At 50.2% G+C, this 17912-nt stretch overlaps 1 protein-coding gene across 1 annotated transcript in view; it reads right to left on the bottom strand.

The window, feature by feature from the left end:
* The window catches only part of Megf11 (multiple EGF like domains 11), a 320501-nt gene that overhangs the window by 196758 nt on the left and 105831 nt on the right, over window positions 1-17912 (bottom strand). The window contains exons 2-4 of the mRNA XM_029543169.1: window positions 13630-13733; window positions 8280-8381; window positions 5588-5688 (exon numbers count right to left, since the gene is read on the bottom strand). Of these exons, the coding sequence (XP_029399029.1) occupies window positions 5588-5688; window positions 8280-8381; window positions 13630-13727 (301 nt within the window). The 5' untranslated portion in view covers window positions 13728-13733. The remainder of the gene's footprint in view (window positions 1-5587; window positions 5689-8279; window positions 8382-13629; window positions 13734-17912) is intronic.

Raw genomic sequence — 17912 nt, 5'->3', positions numbered from 1 at the left:
ACATATAATAAATAAATAAATCTTTAAAAAAAAATAAAAAAATAAAAATAAAAAGTAACTCCCTCTAAGAGAAGACAGTCTACCATCTTGGCCACTCAGCAGGTGTCACAAACAGGAGGACAGTTATTCCAAAGATTTGAACTAATAGCACTAAAAGACAGAAGCATCTAGAAAGAGCTATAAAAGACATATGTTTAGAATAACTAAAGCCATAAACACAGGAACAGAATTGGTCATGAGAAAGGACCTGCAGAAACACAAGCTTGTATTTCCGAAACAGCTTCAGTAAACCCCTAGGAATGAACTGTAAGCAACTGAAATTCAGACCTCAGTAGACAGGTTAATTAGCTGTGCTGCAGGATCTAAACAATGGATCTGAGGCACTCCTTCAAGACAAGACACTGGAGATACAGGGTGAAACATGAAGCTTTAGAAGTCTGAGAGATGGGGGGAGAGGCTCTGGGACTCTCAGGGGAGGGGCGGGCCCGAGGGAATGGAGGAAGGCGACTGTTAAGGGGCTATGGCTGAGAACGGTCCAGACTGCTGAAGGACATGGGTCCTTACCTTGAAGATGCATATCTCTGAGAATAAAAGATGTAAATAAAAATAACTCCAGGACCGGAGAAAGGGCTCGGGAAATGCTGCTTTTCCAGGGGACACAAGTTCAGTTCCCAGTACCCAGGTTAGGTAGACCACAACGACCTGCCTCTCTAGCTCAAGGGGATTTGATGCCTTTCCTGGCCTCCAAGGGCTCATGCACACACACATAATACACACACACAGAGAGAGAGAGAGAGAGAGAGAGAGAGACAGAGACAGAGACAGAGACAGAGACAGAGACAGACAGACAGACAGAGACAGAGACAGAGAGACAGAGACAGCCACAAGCATAGGCATATCCTCATTCCAACGCATTACAATATTAAATCCAGAACACAGTGAACCATAATCCTTGGAAGAACTGAAACTTGATGTCATAACTGCTAAGCCACCCAAGCCAGGACAGACTCAGGTTCCCAAAGGGGAAAAACAACAACAACAAAACAAACAAACAAACAAACAAAAAACCCCTAGGGCTTCCCAGAAAGAATTATTAAAGATCCTTAGGAAAGTCTAAGGCGGTACCTACCGCACTGATAGAGAGCTCAGTAAGCATGCTGGAGGACCTAGTTGCCCCCCTCTTTCACGCCCCACACAGATGGGCGTGGTGGAGCCACCTGCGTCCTCACACTCAGAACCTTCAGGAAAAAGGAGACTGAAGAACCAGGAAGGAGAATGAGACATCAGACAACAAGTAAGGTGCTTTGAGAACCTCATGTGCTACACGTAAGGGATCATTGATTGCACGACGCGCCTGCAATAGGGGTGCTGCTCAGTGGTAGAGCCCTTACCTGGCATGCACTGGGTTCAATCCCTAGCATCAAGAATAAACAAAGGCTAGCAGCGCAGTAATGAAACAACCATACCCAAGTCACAGTTATAGGACAGCCAGCTCCCTGGGTCGCGAGCTCACCGCACCGCAATCTTATTCCCTCCAACACACGTAACTTCTGTGCACCCCATATTCCAAGCTTCCCTCTGCTGCTTTCCCTTAGCATCTCAGCCCTTTAGTCAGCCAGCCCCTGATTCTATACAGCCCTGCCTGCTGTTAGCCACAGACCTGCCTGGAGTTTCTGCTTAGTTCTTTCCCTTGTGAATTGCCACACAAAGCACAAAGCCAAAGACAGACTGGTAGTCCTCAAGCCCCCCCCCACAGGAGGGCCAGAAGACACCTCTCGGATGTTTGGGGGAGCTAGCTCCCACCTTGAAAGAAAATTAAGTCAGGGGACATGGAAGACCAGGGGACTGGGCCAACAGTAGCCAACCGGACCACTCCTGCAGTTCCTACCTTTTCCTCTTCTGCTCTTTGGGAGAAGGTCTGATTGTTAAAGAGGGGCATCTGGGAGGCACCTGCTGGGCCTCCAGACAGCCCACTCTGAAGCTGTAGGTGCAGGAGCGTGAGGAATTCACCCCTTCTCTGAATGGCACCCAGGGCTCTCCACAGGAGGTTCCCAGGATCAGCAGCTGCAGTGCCAGGGAACTTGTCAGAAGTTCAGGTGTGCAGGCTGCTAGGAAAAAGGCCTCCAGATGTGCCGAGGAGCCAATCTGAAGCTGCTCATTCCGCTCATCCCGGGAGGAGAGCGCACAGAGGCTGTTTTAAGCAAGCGGATGCTGCAACAATATTGTTGGGTAAGCTGAGGCATCCTATAGGGCTATGAGAAGCTTTGGTGATGCCCATTAAATGTCCTTGGCTCTCTGACTTCTGGACTAACCAGAGCCCACTTCTCTGTGCCCTGGAATCTCACAGAGATTGTGCCACCAGACAAAGTTTGATGTCGGCAAGGCGCTGGCCTCAGAGAGCCCAGGAAGACAGAAGTCATGAACAAGAAACCAAACATTGCTATTTGAAGCCTCTCGGCCCTCAGTGCTTGGTGTTACTACAGCATAACCCAGCACATCGAGTCTGATGCTCGGCCAGTGTTTATAAAGAGCAGAGCTCCCCCTCAGCACCACAACTGTCTTGTAGGTGATGGTCTGCTCTGCGGAGACATAAAAGCAGCTCCACGTGGGCAGAAACACCAAGACCGTTTCAAGTAGAGGAAGAAAGACGCTGTGCTCTGTGATCTTTGGAAAATCTTTGATACTTGGCAACCAAAGGGGCACTCAGCTGTGTCTGCAGGCCACGGAAAAGGACAGGGCGTGACCCAGAAAAGCAGAGGTGAGCAGCTCTGGTACAATGTTCCAGACAAGGATGGCAGCTCTGGGTGGGGGAAATGGAACAAAGTGGGAGACAGCGTTCCTCTTAGATCTGTCCTGAGCTTTCTGCTCTCCTGCACGCCCAGTCGCCGTATCTTCCCTTCCTCTTTCCATGCACAGGAGGGCTCGGAGAGGGCAAGGGCCTTGCCCATGATTGCACAGCAAGTAAGCGGCAGAATTCACCAAAGCTTTCTCTCCTGGCACACTATCCTTCTGCCTGTGAGAATCAAGGTTCTAAGGTTTGCTGAGGATCAGTGACATCCCCTTCCTGGGCCAGAGCACAGGTCAGGGCTGGACACAGTCTTCACCAGACCGCTGCCAGGGCTCTCTCTCATACAGGTTCCCCCAACCCAGAGTCTGTATTCCCTCTTGGACAGGTGATGGAGCCTGTGTAGGGCTGGCTCCTCCCATCTCCATGAGCAAGAAGAGGCTGGGTTGGCACTGTCTTAACCCTCAGATCCTCAAACATGACCTTATTAGGAGACAAGGTCTTAAAGAGGGGATGAGGTCATTTAGGGAGAGCCTAATCAGGTGTGACGTAGGCTCTTATAGAAGAAGGAAATCTGGGTACACACGCGCACACNCNCNCNCNCACNCACNCNNNCNCNNGGGGGGGGGGTCAGGGAGAGAGAGACAGAGATAGAGACAGAGAGGAAACTTTGCTTTTTTGCTCAGCTTGGCCGTCCACTTGCTGGTGAGTTCATATCCTCTGTTACAGCCACTGCAGATCCCTGTGCTGATAGCTAGAACCAGGTTTCTAACAGGGACTAGACAGCAGCGGCTCTTTAGGTCTCCTCTTGGCCTCCGGCACTTGATTGAGACACCAGCCTCCTGAACTGAGCAACCACTGGGTTCCCAACCTCTCTGGTAGGAGATAGCCATTGTCAGACTACTGGGACTATATTATGCAACCCAGTCTAATAAGTCCTCTCTTAATACACGTTCATTCTATTAGTTCTGTTCCTCCAGAGAACCCTGGCTAACATGCACAGTGTACATTCCCAGGGAAATGTTTATGGACCCCCTTGAGCGATTAAGGTCAAAGTCAGAACTGGAAAAACAAAATGGGAAGAACCAAAGCCACAGAGAAGGGAACCGACATCTGTAAAGCCACAGAGAAGGGAACCGACATCTGCAAAGCCACAGAGAAGGGAACTGACATCTGCAAAGACCCCGTGTCTAAGGATGCGGCTCAAGCTGGCCCCATTTTCTAGGTTTGCAAACTGAGGTAGAAAGTAAAATCTCATGCAGCAAGAGTAGGTCTATGTAAACTACTTGAGCATGCAGCCCCCAGATGGGGGCCAGACAGCCTGGACTCAAGACCATGGCCTGCCACTTCCCCACTGGGTGACCTTGACCAAATTACTTACATCCTCCATGACTCAGTTGCCCTATCTACAAAATGAAAGAAACAATGACACCTATCCGGTAGGGCTGCTGTTTGACAATGAATGGGGGACACAGTTAGAAGAGTGCCCAGCACGTCTTGGATGCTGGACTCTGTGACAATGAAGGAAGAAGCCAGATATGTCAAATCAGGCTTGCTCTAGCTACAGCACTGTATCGCCTGGTAGGCTTGCAGACCCCTCGTCATGCCTGGCTGGCTGTCCTGTGTGAGCAAAACAGTGGTCTTCAATGCTGATCTCACCTCCGCCAGCATACCCCAGAGCACCCCCATCCAAGTTGGGGTCCCAGCCAAGGCCTCATCCTTAGCTGGGCCCTCAGCCCTGGAAAACCCTCCGGGATGCGGTTGGTGTGCCTTCTCTCTGTATAGTGTCTCCTGGGACACTATACCTATTAAGCTGACTCGCAGAGCACCTTCCCCTCATCCTGCAGGGCGACTAGAATTGACGTTCTCCATCACGAGTGGCAATGTAACCCCAGGAGAGGAACCATCAGGTCGTTCCCAAGCCCAGCAGGCTCACCTGCCCAAAGCTCTTTCTGGGGAAGAGAATCCTCACAAGGTTCACCGCTCTCTGAGTGCAGGACAGGAACTTTGTAAGTAAGGGACTTCCCAGTTCTCATGACCCCAGGTGAGAAACTATCCAAATATCTTCTTCCTGAAGAGTCCTTCGTGTCCCATTCCACTGGGCAGATGTGGCTCTAAGAGACCCCCATGGTCATCATCCCAGAGCCACATGGTCAGCAAGCTGGAGCCAGAGCCCTCACGTCTGGGTGTCCCCTATCCGGGAACCTGTGACCATCAGCAACGCAGCTCTTATTTTCTCCTAACACTATTCCTCCTGTTCCCTGAGCAGCTATAATCAAACAAGGAAACGTGGTGATTATCTTTCATGACTCTCTCCCCTCGGTAGTCCCTCTATCTCCTGGAACCACTCCTTATGTTCTGACCTACTCAGGCCACCCCTTCATAGGAGCTGTGGTTTGTCCATCCAGCTATGCAGTCGCCCTGCCTTCCCTCCTCCCTCTTCTGCCTCCATCTGTCCACCCTTCCACCCTCCCATCCATCATGTCTACCTCTCCAGCGAAGGTCTTTCATGCATTCAGACAGATCAGGCCTGCACTAGGCACTTGGAATTCCCTCTCTCCTTCACTGAGTCCATTTTGGAAGGATCCACTTCTCCCCTACTCCCTTTCAGGATCTAGAACTGTCTGCTTCCACCTGCCCTGGTGATAGTGGAAGGTTGGTTCATTTGAGGGCAAAACCATGTTGTAAACCAAGAGCAGAGTCCCTTCTAGGCACTGATAACATGCAGGGATTTCCAAAGCTCTGGGGTAGGCTGGAGGGCTTCCCCGACTCCCTTCCCATCTCCACAAGGCCCCTACTTACGAATGCAGAAGTCTCCATTCTCATAGTAGCCAGGGCAGCATTGGGACCTCCGCCGGTACATGGTCCGGAGGCCGCGCCTATACGCAGTCTTATAGCTGATCCTAGGCACGAGGGAGAGAGCCACTTGAAAGGATTGAAAATCAATCCATCCCGTTTAGAATGATATTTGTGTTAAGCTCTATTGAGGATGCCATTCAATAATTACTTTAAAATGCATGGCAGCTTCGAATATGAAAGAACGCAATAAAGAAAAATCGATGACGGGATGTAGGCCGCCGTGGTGCAGAATGTATTACCCAAGGAGTGCTGGGGAAACCTGCTGACTTCCCAATCTTTCCCAGATCCATGGGCTGCCGAGAAGGCTGCTGGGGTGACATTGTAGAGGGCCACAGGGGTGGGTGTCCTCTAGGGTCCTTAACAAACCAGGTCCTGGACTCAGGAGAACCCTAGGGACCTGGATAAGAATGGCACTCTGACAGCTTTGGTACCAACTGCCAGCCTATGCCTGGGTGTTGGCCTGATCCCTGAGTTGGAAAGGCTGCAAGAGAACTCCTTGGGTCTGATTGTGTGTTCCATATGAACTTCTTCAAGCCTCCTGCAGAGGGCGTGCTGTTCCCTGGCAAGCTCTAATCCTGCCCTCAGGCTGTGGAGGAAGAAGCTGGAGTCCTGCTGGGCTCTGAGAGCCAGAGAGAGACTTGGGTTCTAGTCCTTATGGAGACAAAATCTTTGAGACTTGGGTCTGGGCCAGAAATTTATAGGCAAGATTTTCCCAGTAGCCTCCTGAGGCAGGCAGGGCCGTTGTCACACCCCACTATCATGCTCCATTAATCCTATTCCTTTCATTTGTCTTTTAGAGCTTCCATTCTTATTTTATGTTCCCCGCCACCCACTACCCACAGCTTTATGGATGAGAAATTGATACTCAGAGAGGTTAATGACTTGCTTTCGGTCACACAGCTAATAAATGTCAGGGTCAGACAAGAAGGGGAAATGGGGGGTGGGGTGGACTGTGATCAAGGTATATTAGACTCCTATATGAAAATGTCATCATAACATCTGTTATTTTGTACAATTCATATAGGCTAATAAAAAAAAATACATTATCCCAAGAACAGGATTACCAGAAACAGAATTCAAACCCAGATCACTCAAATTGCAAAGCCACCAGGCCCTACCCTAAAACCTGGTACCAGTTCTCTCTGGTGGCTCTCTGGCCCTTCAGAGCTTTTCTGAAAGAGTAAGACAGGAGGGGCTGGTGTGAGGACTGAGGCATTAGGAGGAGTCAAAGGGGGGGCATCCATAAGAAAAGCCCCCGTCACTGGCAGTGCCACATATCCAAAACGGCCATTAGAAACAGGAGAAGAAATGACCGGGACCTTGAAGGCAGAGCCCTTTCTGTTCCTCTACATACCACAGGGCTGCCCCTGTCTCCTCCTCTGTGGAGAATAGAAAGACTGGATTCCCTTCAGCCTGCTTCACACAGAATCCTGGGCCGGGTTGGGAGGCTAGTCCTTCAGCCGCAGTCTGGACAACCCTCTCAAATCTTTAAAATTCTCACCTCATGACAAACGACAATGATGGCCTCATGGGAAATCTGTGATATTTGGGAATGCGTTAAGCTAAGGTCATTCTACTTTGTCAAAAGCCTGTAATGGGTAAGCTGGCCTCACAAGAAGCTACTTTCCCCACACAGGAAGGCAGGCCCTGGCCTGGAAGTGTGTGTGTGTGTGTGTGTGTGTGTGTGTCAGATAAAAAAATGATTCATAGTTGACACAGAAGTCACTGGGCCATGGGAAGTCCCTGATACATGGGAAGACTCCCAAGTCTTCAGATAGGGAGAGAGAGAAACCTTACACGCTGATACATCACAGGAAAGGGACCGCCACTGCTCCTGACTCCCCCAGCCTTGTGTGCCCCCATTGTAGGGAGCGGAGCTGGACAGGTAGGGTCTGGGGCCAGGCAGCTCTGGGGAGGATGCTGGACAAAGCTACTACAGCCCACAGACAGATGGTGCCGCTGTCAGCATGCACACTCCAGGTCATCAGGAAAGCTCCACAGAGACTCAATAATTTAGCAAAATTATTCACGTTCCAAGAACACAGCCTATTTTAATAAGCAGCCTCTCATTCACCCTGCCCCAGGGTAATGGAAGGCTGTGTAGCCTCCAAGACAATGGAGCCACACTTTGGAACAAACTCTCAGTTCTGGCTCAAGAATACAAGAGATCAGGGCAAGACCAGAGCCAGCTGCTGCCTCTGCCTCTGGCTATGGCCATAGGCCAGCAACTCTGACAAAACTGGGAGAGGTCAGAGGAGAGCGTGGAGCAGCCAGCACAGGGTGTGTTACTACTAAGTGGGTGACTACTGGGCACAACTCGGGCTCTCTCCATTAGGATCGATGAGGGAGTGACTAGAAATGCCTCAGAGCTGCACGCTCTCCTCTTGATAAGGAAGTCGGGGTGCTCATCCACCAACTTTCCATGTTGCTTGTTGAGGGTTTTATACCCACAGGTCATGAAGTCCACCACTTCCAACCAGAAGACAGCAGCTAACAGTCTCTCACACCAGCAGCCTTCAAGAGTTCTGGGCATGCAATATGGACAGTGCACACAACACGGGCTCCACAGATCTCTCAATAACAAACTAGAGAGTCGGGCACTTCTCCTCTACTCAGTCCTCTGGGGTGTGCTTACCGGTGCCGAGTACACTTGAACCAGTTGAGGATGTCTGCACATCGTGTGTAGTAGATCTGATCAAAGGGGTGTGCATAAGACTCCTGCACAGTCACGGCATAGCTGAGGACCAGAGGAGAGATGGAAGCCATGGTCAGCAAAGGCCAAGCCCATGCCAGGACACACCTCCCTCCTCAGACTTGCCCAGCCCCAAGTCCTAAGACCAGAATCCAGCTCTGACCTTCCCTCCCAGCTCCCAAACTCCTGCCCTGGATCTCAGCTATAACCCTAGGCCACATCTGTGCTGGTTAGAGTTAACTGTCAACCTGACAGAATGGAGAAATTAGCTAGAGGATGTGCCTCTGAGCACACAGTTTCTTGATCAAATTAATCGAGGGGAAGTCCTGTCCACTGTGGGTGGAACAATTCCCTAGGCTGAGATCCTGAACCACATAAAACAGAGAGAATGAGCAGCAGCATGCAGTAACTGCCTTCTGCTTCCTGACTGTGGACAGCATGTGATAAGCTCTGGCTGTGACTTCCCTACCATCGTGGACTGTGAGCTTCTGTCTGAATATCTTATTACTAGAATAGGAAAAGAAGCTAGACTATATCCTTACTAACATGTGACCCAGGTAATTTTCCTAAATTCTACTTTACTTAGCAGATAGTAAGTATAGGAAGGTTTGGTTTATTCTGTGTGATTCTAGAAGGCAGATTCAACAAGTCAAAAATATTTTATATCATCCAGGTATATTGGTACATGCCATATAGCCTTAGACATGGAGGCTAGAGAAGTTTTTGAGCCCAGGGGCTCAAGAGCAGACTAGGAAATATGCAAGACCCTGTCTCTTAGCAATGTTATGTTTATTCAGATACTGATGATGTTTTGCTTTGCTTTGCTGTGCTTCTCTGTGTAACCCTGGCTGTTCTAGAACTTGTTCTGTAGACCAGGTTAGCCTTGAACTCACAGAGATCCACCTGCCTCTGCCTCTCAAGTGTTGGTATGTGTGCAACCTCACCTGACCATTACAGTCTTTAGTGTGTATGGGAGATGATCTTTAAAGCAACTCTGAATAAGTTGCCCTTTTACATTCATGAAGAAACTGAGGCTGGGAGAGGCAACTTGCTGCTATCAACAGCTGCTAATATTAACTGAGGCCCCTTTATTAAATCCTTTAATCCTTTTGAGTCCCATTCCTCTGTGTGTGTTTGTGTAGTACAGGGTACATGTGTATGCAGGTGTACTTGCTTGTGTGCATGCATGTGGAAGCCTGAGGACAACCTTGACTGTGGTCTCTCAGATGCCTGCCACCTTGCTTTATGAGACAGGGACTCTTATTGGGCTGGGGACTTGCCAAAGAGACTTAGGTGGCCACAGTGAGTCTCAGGGATCCACCTGTCTCTGTCTCCCTCACTCTGGGATTACAAACACTCATCATGTGTCCAGCTTTGTTTGTTTGTCTGTTTAATGTAGGTTCTGAGAGATCAAACCCGGTCCTAATGTTTTCTAGGTCAACACTGGACTGGCTGGCTGTTCCCAGACAATCTTATAAAGCAGGTAGAAGAATTAATCTCACTTTGCAGATAAGGAAAGGACCTCACACAGCCTAACGTCCCCAGTCCTTCCAGTGACCTTCCGGCCCATTCTATCTCTAGCATAGCTGGGGCTTCATAGAGGATGTCTCCAGACCTCCCAATGGAAGCAGTCATTGTCATCCTGCCTATTAGCCATAACCTAGTCCAGCAGGTGGAAGCCACAGGAAAGCTGTTCTGAGCTTCACCAAGGCAGACATTTGCTTTGTCACTCTGGCCAGGTGACATGAAACAGTGCTACTGATGCCTGGCTGCTGACGCGTGGCACACACCTCCCGGGCAGGCTGGAGAGCGTGTCAGGAATTAATTGTCATGTAGACTGGTGTTCCATGTTTTCCCCAGAAGGCTCACTGACCTGGGCCAGATGGCCGGGCCCAGGCTGTAAAAGCCCATCTGCTTTGCCTGAGGAAACGGTTGGTTCATTTGCAAGGGGGCTGGGGGCTGTGGGGCCACAGTCTGCTCCCTGACGCCTGCAAGGCCAAAGGTCTGCAAGGAGGACAGGAATGGTTTGGCAGTGCTCAGACACCCAGGCAAGCAGGAGTTCTGTCTGACACTGTGAATGATAAAGATGACCCTGAATGTGGGTACCTGGGAGATGTGCCCCAGACATACAAGTACATGCAGACATGACCCATATGCCCCTGTTCATCGCCAGGCCTTAGGAAACAGGCAGGACAGCACCCACCCCTGCTTCCTGCAGGACTTCAGTTGAAATTCCACAGTACCACAATACATTTTGCAAGGCCATCTCTAAGAAGGGGGATAAATGAGTCAGAGCCTGGGCCAGGGAGGGGGGGGTCTTATCACTCACTAGTGTGTTCTTAAACATGCCACCGAGCTCCCATAAGCCTCTGTGTCCTCAATTGAAAATCTATGACATCTATGAAGGATGTCATGGATTACCATGAGAATTAACAGACAATGGCAGTAGTATACACCTCTCAGGGTGAAAGGGGGGGAAAAACACTTAAAATGCTTACTGACTACATAGTAAGTGCTTAATAGATGCTAACCTTCATCAGTATGACAGGCAGTGGGTTTCCCCCTGTGCTAGGCATGGGCCGATCCTTCTTCTTTCCGTGTTGGGGGCAGGGAGCAAATCCTGCTGCGGAATAAATGCCCAAGCGCTTGCAGCCTCAGCTTTCTCGTTCAGTACCGACTGAGGCAAAAGAACCAGCCCCAAAGGTATAGATGTCATGGGGTTGGACCTAGCTTTGTAGGATCCTTGGGCTGAGTGAATCCAGCTAGAGGGCCTTGTACCAACGCCAAGTCTCCAACCTGAAGTGCATGCCCTGCTTCCATAGCTGGGTGGTTTAATACCGCTCACTTGCCAACACGCTAATGAATGCTGATCTGTCTTATAGCTCCAGGATTTACCAGTAGTGCGGGGCAGGAGGGGAGAAGCAGGGATTCTATCCTGGGTTTTGTGGTAGGGGATATAACTAACTAGGAGCTCATCCAGCTGGGAAAGTATACCCAAGTGCTCTCTGAGGACCAGGGTGTGTTTCTGGAATGGCACAGGCTAGAAACATCTAAACACAGTATCAGGGGAGCTGGGCTGGAAGTTCCAAGAAGAAAGAACGCTGCTGGATGCAGGTATCACAGATGGCCTCCTTCCCAGGGGTAGAGGGAAAAGACCTGGGCTTCGAGGCTGTGTGACTCCCTGTTCTCTCATGCAGGCTGTGACCTGAGCTGAAAGCCACCGCCACCAAAGAGTTAGCTCGTTCCTGATAGTTTTTCACCTTCCAACCTTGCTCAGGTTGAGCAGGTGAGACAAGTAGAGTTTGCTTTCAAGTTTAGATAGATTCATTATGAGTCCTTTCATAAAGAATGGCTCTCTGTAACAGAGAGCAACCCAGACTGGAGCCTTGGAAGAAGACACAGATGGCCAGACACGCAGTGGGAACCCTAGAACCTGGCTACCGCATCAGTCTTACCTGGCTGGATGATGGACAGGTTTATCTGAAGAAGGAGGCCCCAAATCAGAGACTAATGAGGGGTTCTAACTATCATTGAGGCTCCCTGAACACTGGGAAACAGAGGCTTAGATTCACCAACCAGGAGGAAAAGGGAAAGTATAAAAGATGTAAGACTGGGTCTCTGGGCTGGGCTGCAAAGCCTGCATTCACACACCCCTAGTGAGTTTAGTGTGCACCTGAGTTGGTAATAACCCCCGAGCTGGAATTGCCAATATGAAGACGGTGATTACAAAGCACATTTGTGAAATGTGTGCCCCCCCCATCCTCCCCCAGCCTGTGAGGATGTTTATTTTCCTTGCTATCCTGATGGAGGTGGCCCTGGGCTCAGAGTTCAGAGACTCCCCCAAGAAGCACAGGTAGCAAACAGAAAGCCCAGGGGATGCCCCGGAGTCTTCCCAGATCTTTTATATCCTTTCCCAGGGCACCACGGAAATACTCTTTGCTCTAGCCTTGATGTCATTACAACTTCACATAGGATATCCAGGCACCAGACAACGCACTGGAGAGAGCACTTTCCCTTTGCATCCAACCATTCTTCTTGGTCCATGAGTGTCTCTGCTACCCCTGGGCACTGCCTCAGTGAGATGCTTCTGTCTGCCTAGGGGCTCGCCATTCATCCTCATGGACCCATCTTACTTTTCCTCCTCTGCCATCCACTTGCCCCATTGGGTCTTCATCTTAATTTTATTCATTTGATTTATTAGTGTCTAAGTGGCAGAGCCATCCTGGTCAGCATGGCCAATCAATTCCAGGGTTTAATTCAGTTTTTCCTGATTGGGTCTCTGGTCATTGTCTTTCTGCTCACCAAAATCAATACTTTAACCTTGTACTTCAAAGTCAGACCATCTGCAGAGACCTAGCCTAGACTCTAGGACTTGCTGCCGCAGGCAGTTTGAGGCAGGCTCTCTGCTGTGGTCCAGCTACCCTGACGGAGCTAGCCCTGACCAAAATCAGATGAGGTCTTCCCATCCTCCCTGTAGCAAGCCACCCATCCACTCTTGCATTGCTGTCAGTCCTTGGAGACTGTGACAGACATCCCAAGAGTCTAAGATCAAGACATCTAGGACCACAATGCATGCCTCCTCACCCTGGCCACCACTCTGGCTGTAGACAAGGACAGAGCTCCCCAGACCTCTACTCCCTCATCTGTAAATGGGTATGCAATAATTGAAATTGACTACCAACTTGACCAGATCTAGAGTCCCCTAGAAGGCAAACCCTGTGGGGCATTTCTAGACTGGGTTAACAGAGGTTAGAAGGCTCTGCCTAAGGGTGAACAACTTCATTCCACAGGCTTGTCTGGGACAGAACAGAAAGAAGAAAGGGAGATGACCACAGTTGTGTGTCTGTCTGTCTGCCCCCCCCTCTCTCTCTGCTTCCTGCATGTGACCAGCTACCTCACACTCCTGCAACTGTTCTTTCCTTGCTCCGATGCACTGTATCCTGGTGCTGTGGGTAGAAATAACCCTTCCTTTCTTAAGTTGTCTTTCTTAGATATCTTGTCATAGCGATGAGAAAAGTCTCTAGTACAGGGTGGGATGCAAAGGAGGAAGGGGAAAGACAGCCCAACAGGAAACCGTCACCTACAGTCAACATGTTCCCGTGGTCCTGGCTCTCAGGAATCCACACTGTTTTACCCTGTCCTACAGTTTGGACTACCCTGTCCTGCATCACCATACTGGTCATTAGGACCTTCACAGCCAGCTGCCTCCTCTCCTGGTTCTGGTAGTTTCTCTAGAGTGCCTCACACAAAATGAGTCCTCCAGAGAGTGGCAGCTCCGAGCTGCCCACCTTACCTCTCCCAGTGGCTACACACATTGGGGTCTTCAGGGTTCAGAGCGAGAGCAGCTTGCAGAAGGAAGACAACAAGGAGGCCCATTGCAGATGGCGCCATCAGGGCCTGTGTGGGAGAACAGAGAAGACAGGCTTACTCAGACTTTGGTTGTGGCATCTGTTTGGTGCTAAGACTTGGTCCTCCCTCAAAGTGAAGGAATGGGCATTAAACAGAGCGGGTCTCCCACAGCTGCCACACAGCAGTGAAGACTGGATACTTCACACTTACAGCATTGACTAATATGGCAACGGCTCTGTGTAACTGAAAATTCTGAGTCATGGATCTGAGATCTCTCCAGGAAGAGGCCCACATGCAAGGCAATGCATTGGCTAAAGTTTCACAGAATTCAGAGCATCCCTCCACCACCCTCACCCCCACCCCCAAATCTATCCTTGATACAGAAACCCAGATCTGGCCATTGTGGAGTCAACACTCTTTCCTCTCCCTCCTCCTCATCTCTGGCAAGGCTGGGTCATCCCATCGCCTCCTACTCCTCCTTTGCCAAGGAAGAGAAACAGACTGTGTAGCCACAGGGAACTGAGCCCAGGCAGCTTCTGAAGCACTCTGGTCACCAGCCCCCTGGAACTCTGGGCCCCTGCTTCTTTTCTCCGACAGGATATCAGTGCCCTGGGGTCACCAAATACCATTCCCACTCTGAGATGATCAGCCGAGACAGTCAGATAACGGGGCTTTGAGGAAGCAGCACACCCAGGTTATCGAGGTTCCTGAAATACCATTGTATGTCAAGTTTTTAGAGCAGATACACAGTGCCAACTACCTTGATCTCTAAATGAGAGACACAACACACAGCTTCTTAAGGAGGATAGAGAGTGAGCCATGTGAGAGGGGCTAGTGGTCACTGACCTTACTCCCCAAGTCCTTATAACCCTACACTACAGCCTTAGAGAACAGCTTCTAGTCTAAATGTCCCCACCACGGGGACACAGAGCAGCGAGGACACTTCCTGTGGAGCTGGACCTCATGAGTCCCAGTGTCCTTTGTGAGCTGACCCAATGCCATGACTCATGGAAGAGGTTCTATTGGGATTTATTTAAAGGTCTTGATGAATCCAGAGTAGCTTTTCAACTACTGATACTAGAAGAAATACACTTTCCATTAAGCAGGGCTGAGGAAAACATTTTGACATTGGAAATCATTCCCCAGATTTGAAATGGTTGGGTATCTAGCCCACAGGCTCTAAGATTTTAGATGAGGGCCATTTACCCTCCTGGGAGGACAAACGAGAATGGCACATACTTGCACACATCTCGGGATCCAGTCCTCCATGTGACCCCTTTCTCCTGGAAGCTTAACTGCTCGACCCCCACCCCCCTCACTTCCTTGTTAAATTCTTTTTTTTAAGCAGCTCTTTCAGCAACAAGCCAATCATCACAAATCCCGTGTAACCATGGGGTCTAAATTAATGACTAATGAGGCTGTACTTTCTACATTCATTCTGGAAATTGCCCAGCTAAGTGCAGATTTAGCTGGAGATCAAGGACATTTACAGATCCCTTGGGGGAAGGAAGGGTGACTCCATTGCTCCTCTCTAAACTGGCAAAGCCCAAGAGGTGCAGTTACTCTCCTGGTCCCAGCTTCTCTCCTCCCAAGTTTAGCAGCAGAGACTCAGCAACTGCCACACGCAACCTGGAGTCCACACAGCACAGCTTGAGGGCGGCAGCCATTGTCAGCATCCACCCAACCACTTCATCTTCCCTAGGAGATTCAAGTAGACTCAAAAGGGAACCCAGTGACGGGAAGAGTTGGAGAGCCAGGGGAGACATGGACATCTTTTCTATGGAGGTCTGGGATGATTAAGTCTCTCTGGAATGATACACACAGAACTCAGGAAGGCAAATAAGACTTGAATGCAGAAAGTGTTTTGACCCTGTTTCCCGTGTAGCCCTGGGATGGCACCTTTAAATTTAGTAGGCTTTGAATATATCAAAGAACCCATGATAACTAGAGGGATGGTTACTTGGATCATAGCCATCATGGGCAAGCTCTTTAGAAGTCTTCACTAAGTCGGGTATGGTAGCACATGCCTTTAAACTAGGACCTGGGAGGCAGAATCAGATCTTAGAGAATGTTCCAGGACAGCCAGGGTGACACAGAAAAACCCTGTCTTGCAAGAACAACCACCACCACCACCAAAGTGTTAACTAAAGCTTTCCTGAGTCAGGTCTGAACGGCACAGTTTACCTCTTACTGGCAGGAATCACTGGAGACTAAGAACGGCAGAGAGGGTGACAGTTGTCTGAATGAGTGCTCTAGAAGAGGAGATGGATGGAGTGGAGGAAATGATGTTTAGATTGAAAGTCTGAGGCCTAAGATACCAAGTCTTTATCGGGGGGGGGGGGGGCATGCCCAGTTCTAGTGTGGGGAGGGAGAGAAGGATGTCCAACATTCCGGGGGTGGGGATGGTAAAGCCTCTCCCTCTGCCATTCAGTCTTTCCTAGAGCCTGGCCAAGTCTGAAACACACCCTGAGCTGTGGATGGGGCTCAGTACTACTGCAGTTGCATAGTGTGTACAAGGCCCTGAGTTCCCTTCCAGCATTGAAATCAAACATCCAGCAGGTCAGTCAATCAAGAAGATGCGGAGACAGCTTAGCGACTAGGAGCGCCTGCTGCGGAAGCACAAGGACCTAAGTTTGTATCTCAGCACTGGGTATGACTGTGCACACACCAGGAACCTCTATGAGGGATGGAGGCGGGAGGCTCGCCGAGGCTTCCTGGCTGCCAGTTTAGCTCTGGGTTCAATGAGAGACTCTGAACCAAGAGAATAAGGTGGAGAATGATTCAGAGGGATGCCTGGTGTCCTCTTCTGGCCTCTGTACACATATGGGTATAGGAACTCGAATGCACATGTGCATGCACACACACACATATGAACACACACACTTGTGAACATACACACACACACATGTGAACACACATACATACACCTTTTTTTTTTTTTTTTTTTTTTAAATCAGGCTAGGCTTCTTCATCCCTGCTCCATCTCTCCCTTCAGTCTGCCTTTTGTCTTCAACTCTGCCCAGTCAAGTAGCATCTACTACCACCCAGCAGAGCCTGACAACGGTCAGCACCATTGAAAACATCCCTTTTGAGCCCGGCCAGTGACAGCCGAGGTCCCGCGCTCCAGTGTGGTCACCCTGCCTACCCTGCTACCTTCCTAGCATGCTTCCTTTATCTTTCTGACATGTTGGAAGCAACCAGTGGGGGGGGGGGTGTAGAGAGCCCTACACCTCTGCTTCACAGACTGACTCTCAAACAACTGTACCACCCCTGTCTCTGACACTTCAATTACGAAGACAGAGAAGCAGCCAGAAAGAAGCTGTTGGCGTTCGAGGGCATCTCCTCCCCAATCGCTTTAGTGGGACTTCCTGGGGGCTCTCAGGGAGCACAAAGACCAAAGTCATATGCTTATGAGATGACCAAGGGAAAAATCAATCCTGCCACCATGGTTATTAGGTGACTCCATTTGGAGTGACAGAGGTTAACGCATCAGGCACTACCAGGGCATTAATAATTAAATAAGAAATCGCCCCAGGATCATGTCAGAGGGAGAGACATGTAAATAAGTCAGCTGGCTTCTACCCTCTGTCTCCTCCCTCTCCCTGCATGCTAAGAAGCAGAGAGGGGAGCCAGGTTCCAGAGTTAGGGTGCTTCTTCCCGCTTCAGAGTGTAGGAGGCATTGTAGCTGATGAATGGAGGGACAGAGAGGTGACTGGGAGGCATGACTCACACCTGCCAGTGGGGTCTAATCAGTCCACACCCCCGACATGGCTAGAGTAAGAGGAAGTCCCTCTAGCACCTGCCTATGCCTGAAAGACCCAAAGCAGCCCTCAGGATAACTGAGACCCACTGACCGAGAGCAGCAAGTGGGGGGCTGGGAAAGTCCTGGTGGAGTAAACCAGGCTAGGGATGGATAGAGATGCAAACGTGGAAGTAGATGTGCACTGGAGTGTGGAGGCCAAGTGTGGCAGGTGGCACTGGGGTGTGGAGGCCAGGTATGGCAGGTGGCACTGGGGTGTGGAGGCCAAATGTGGCAGGTGGCACTGGGGTATGGAGGCCAGGTATGGCAGGTGGCACTGGGGTGTGGAGGCCAGGTGTGGCAGGTGGCACTGGGGTGTGGAGGCTGTGGCAAGTGGCACTGGGGTGTGGAGGCCAAATGTGGCAGGTGGCACTGGGGTGTGGAGGCCAGGTGTGGCAGGTGGCACTGGGGTGTGGAGGTCAGGTATG

Source organism: Mus pahari, chromosome 10, assembly GCF_900095145.1.
Source record: "Mus pahari chromosome 10, PAHARI_EIJ_v1.1, whole genome shotgun sequence".
NCBI lineage: Eukaryota > Metazoa > Chordata > Mammalia > Rodentia > Muridae > Mus > Mus pahari.
This window is presented reverse-complemented; position numbering and strand designations above follow the sequence as displayed.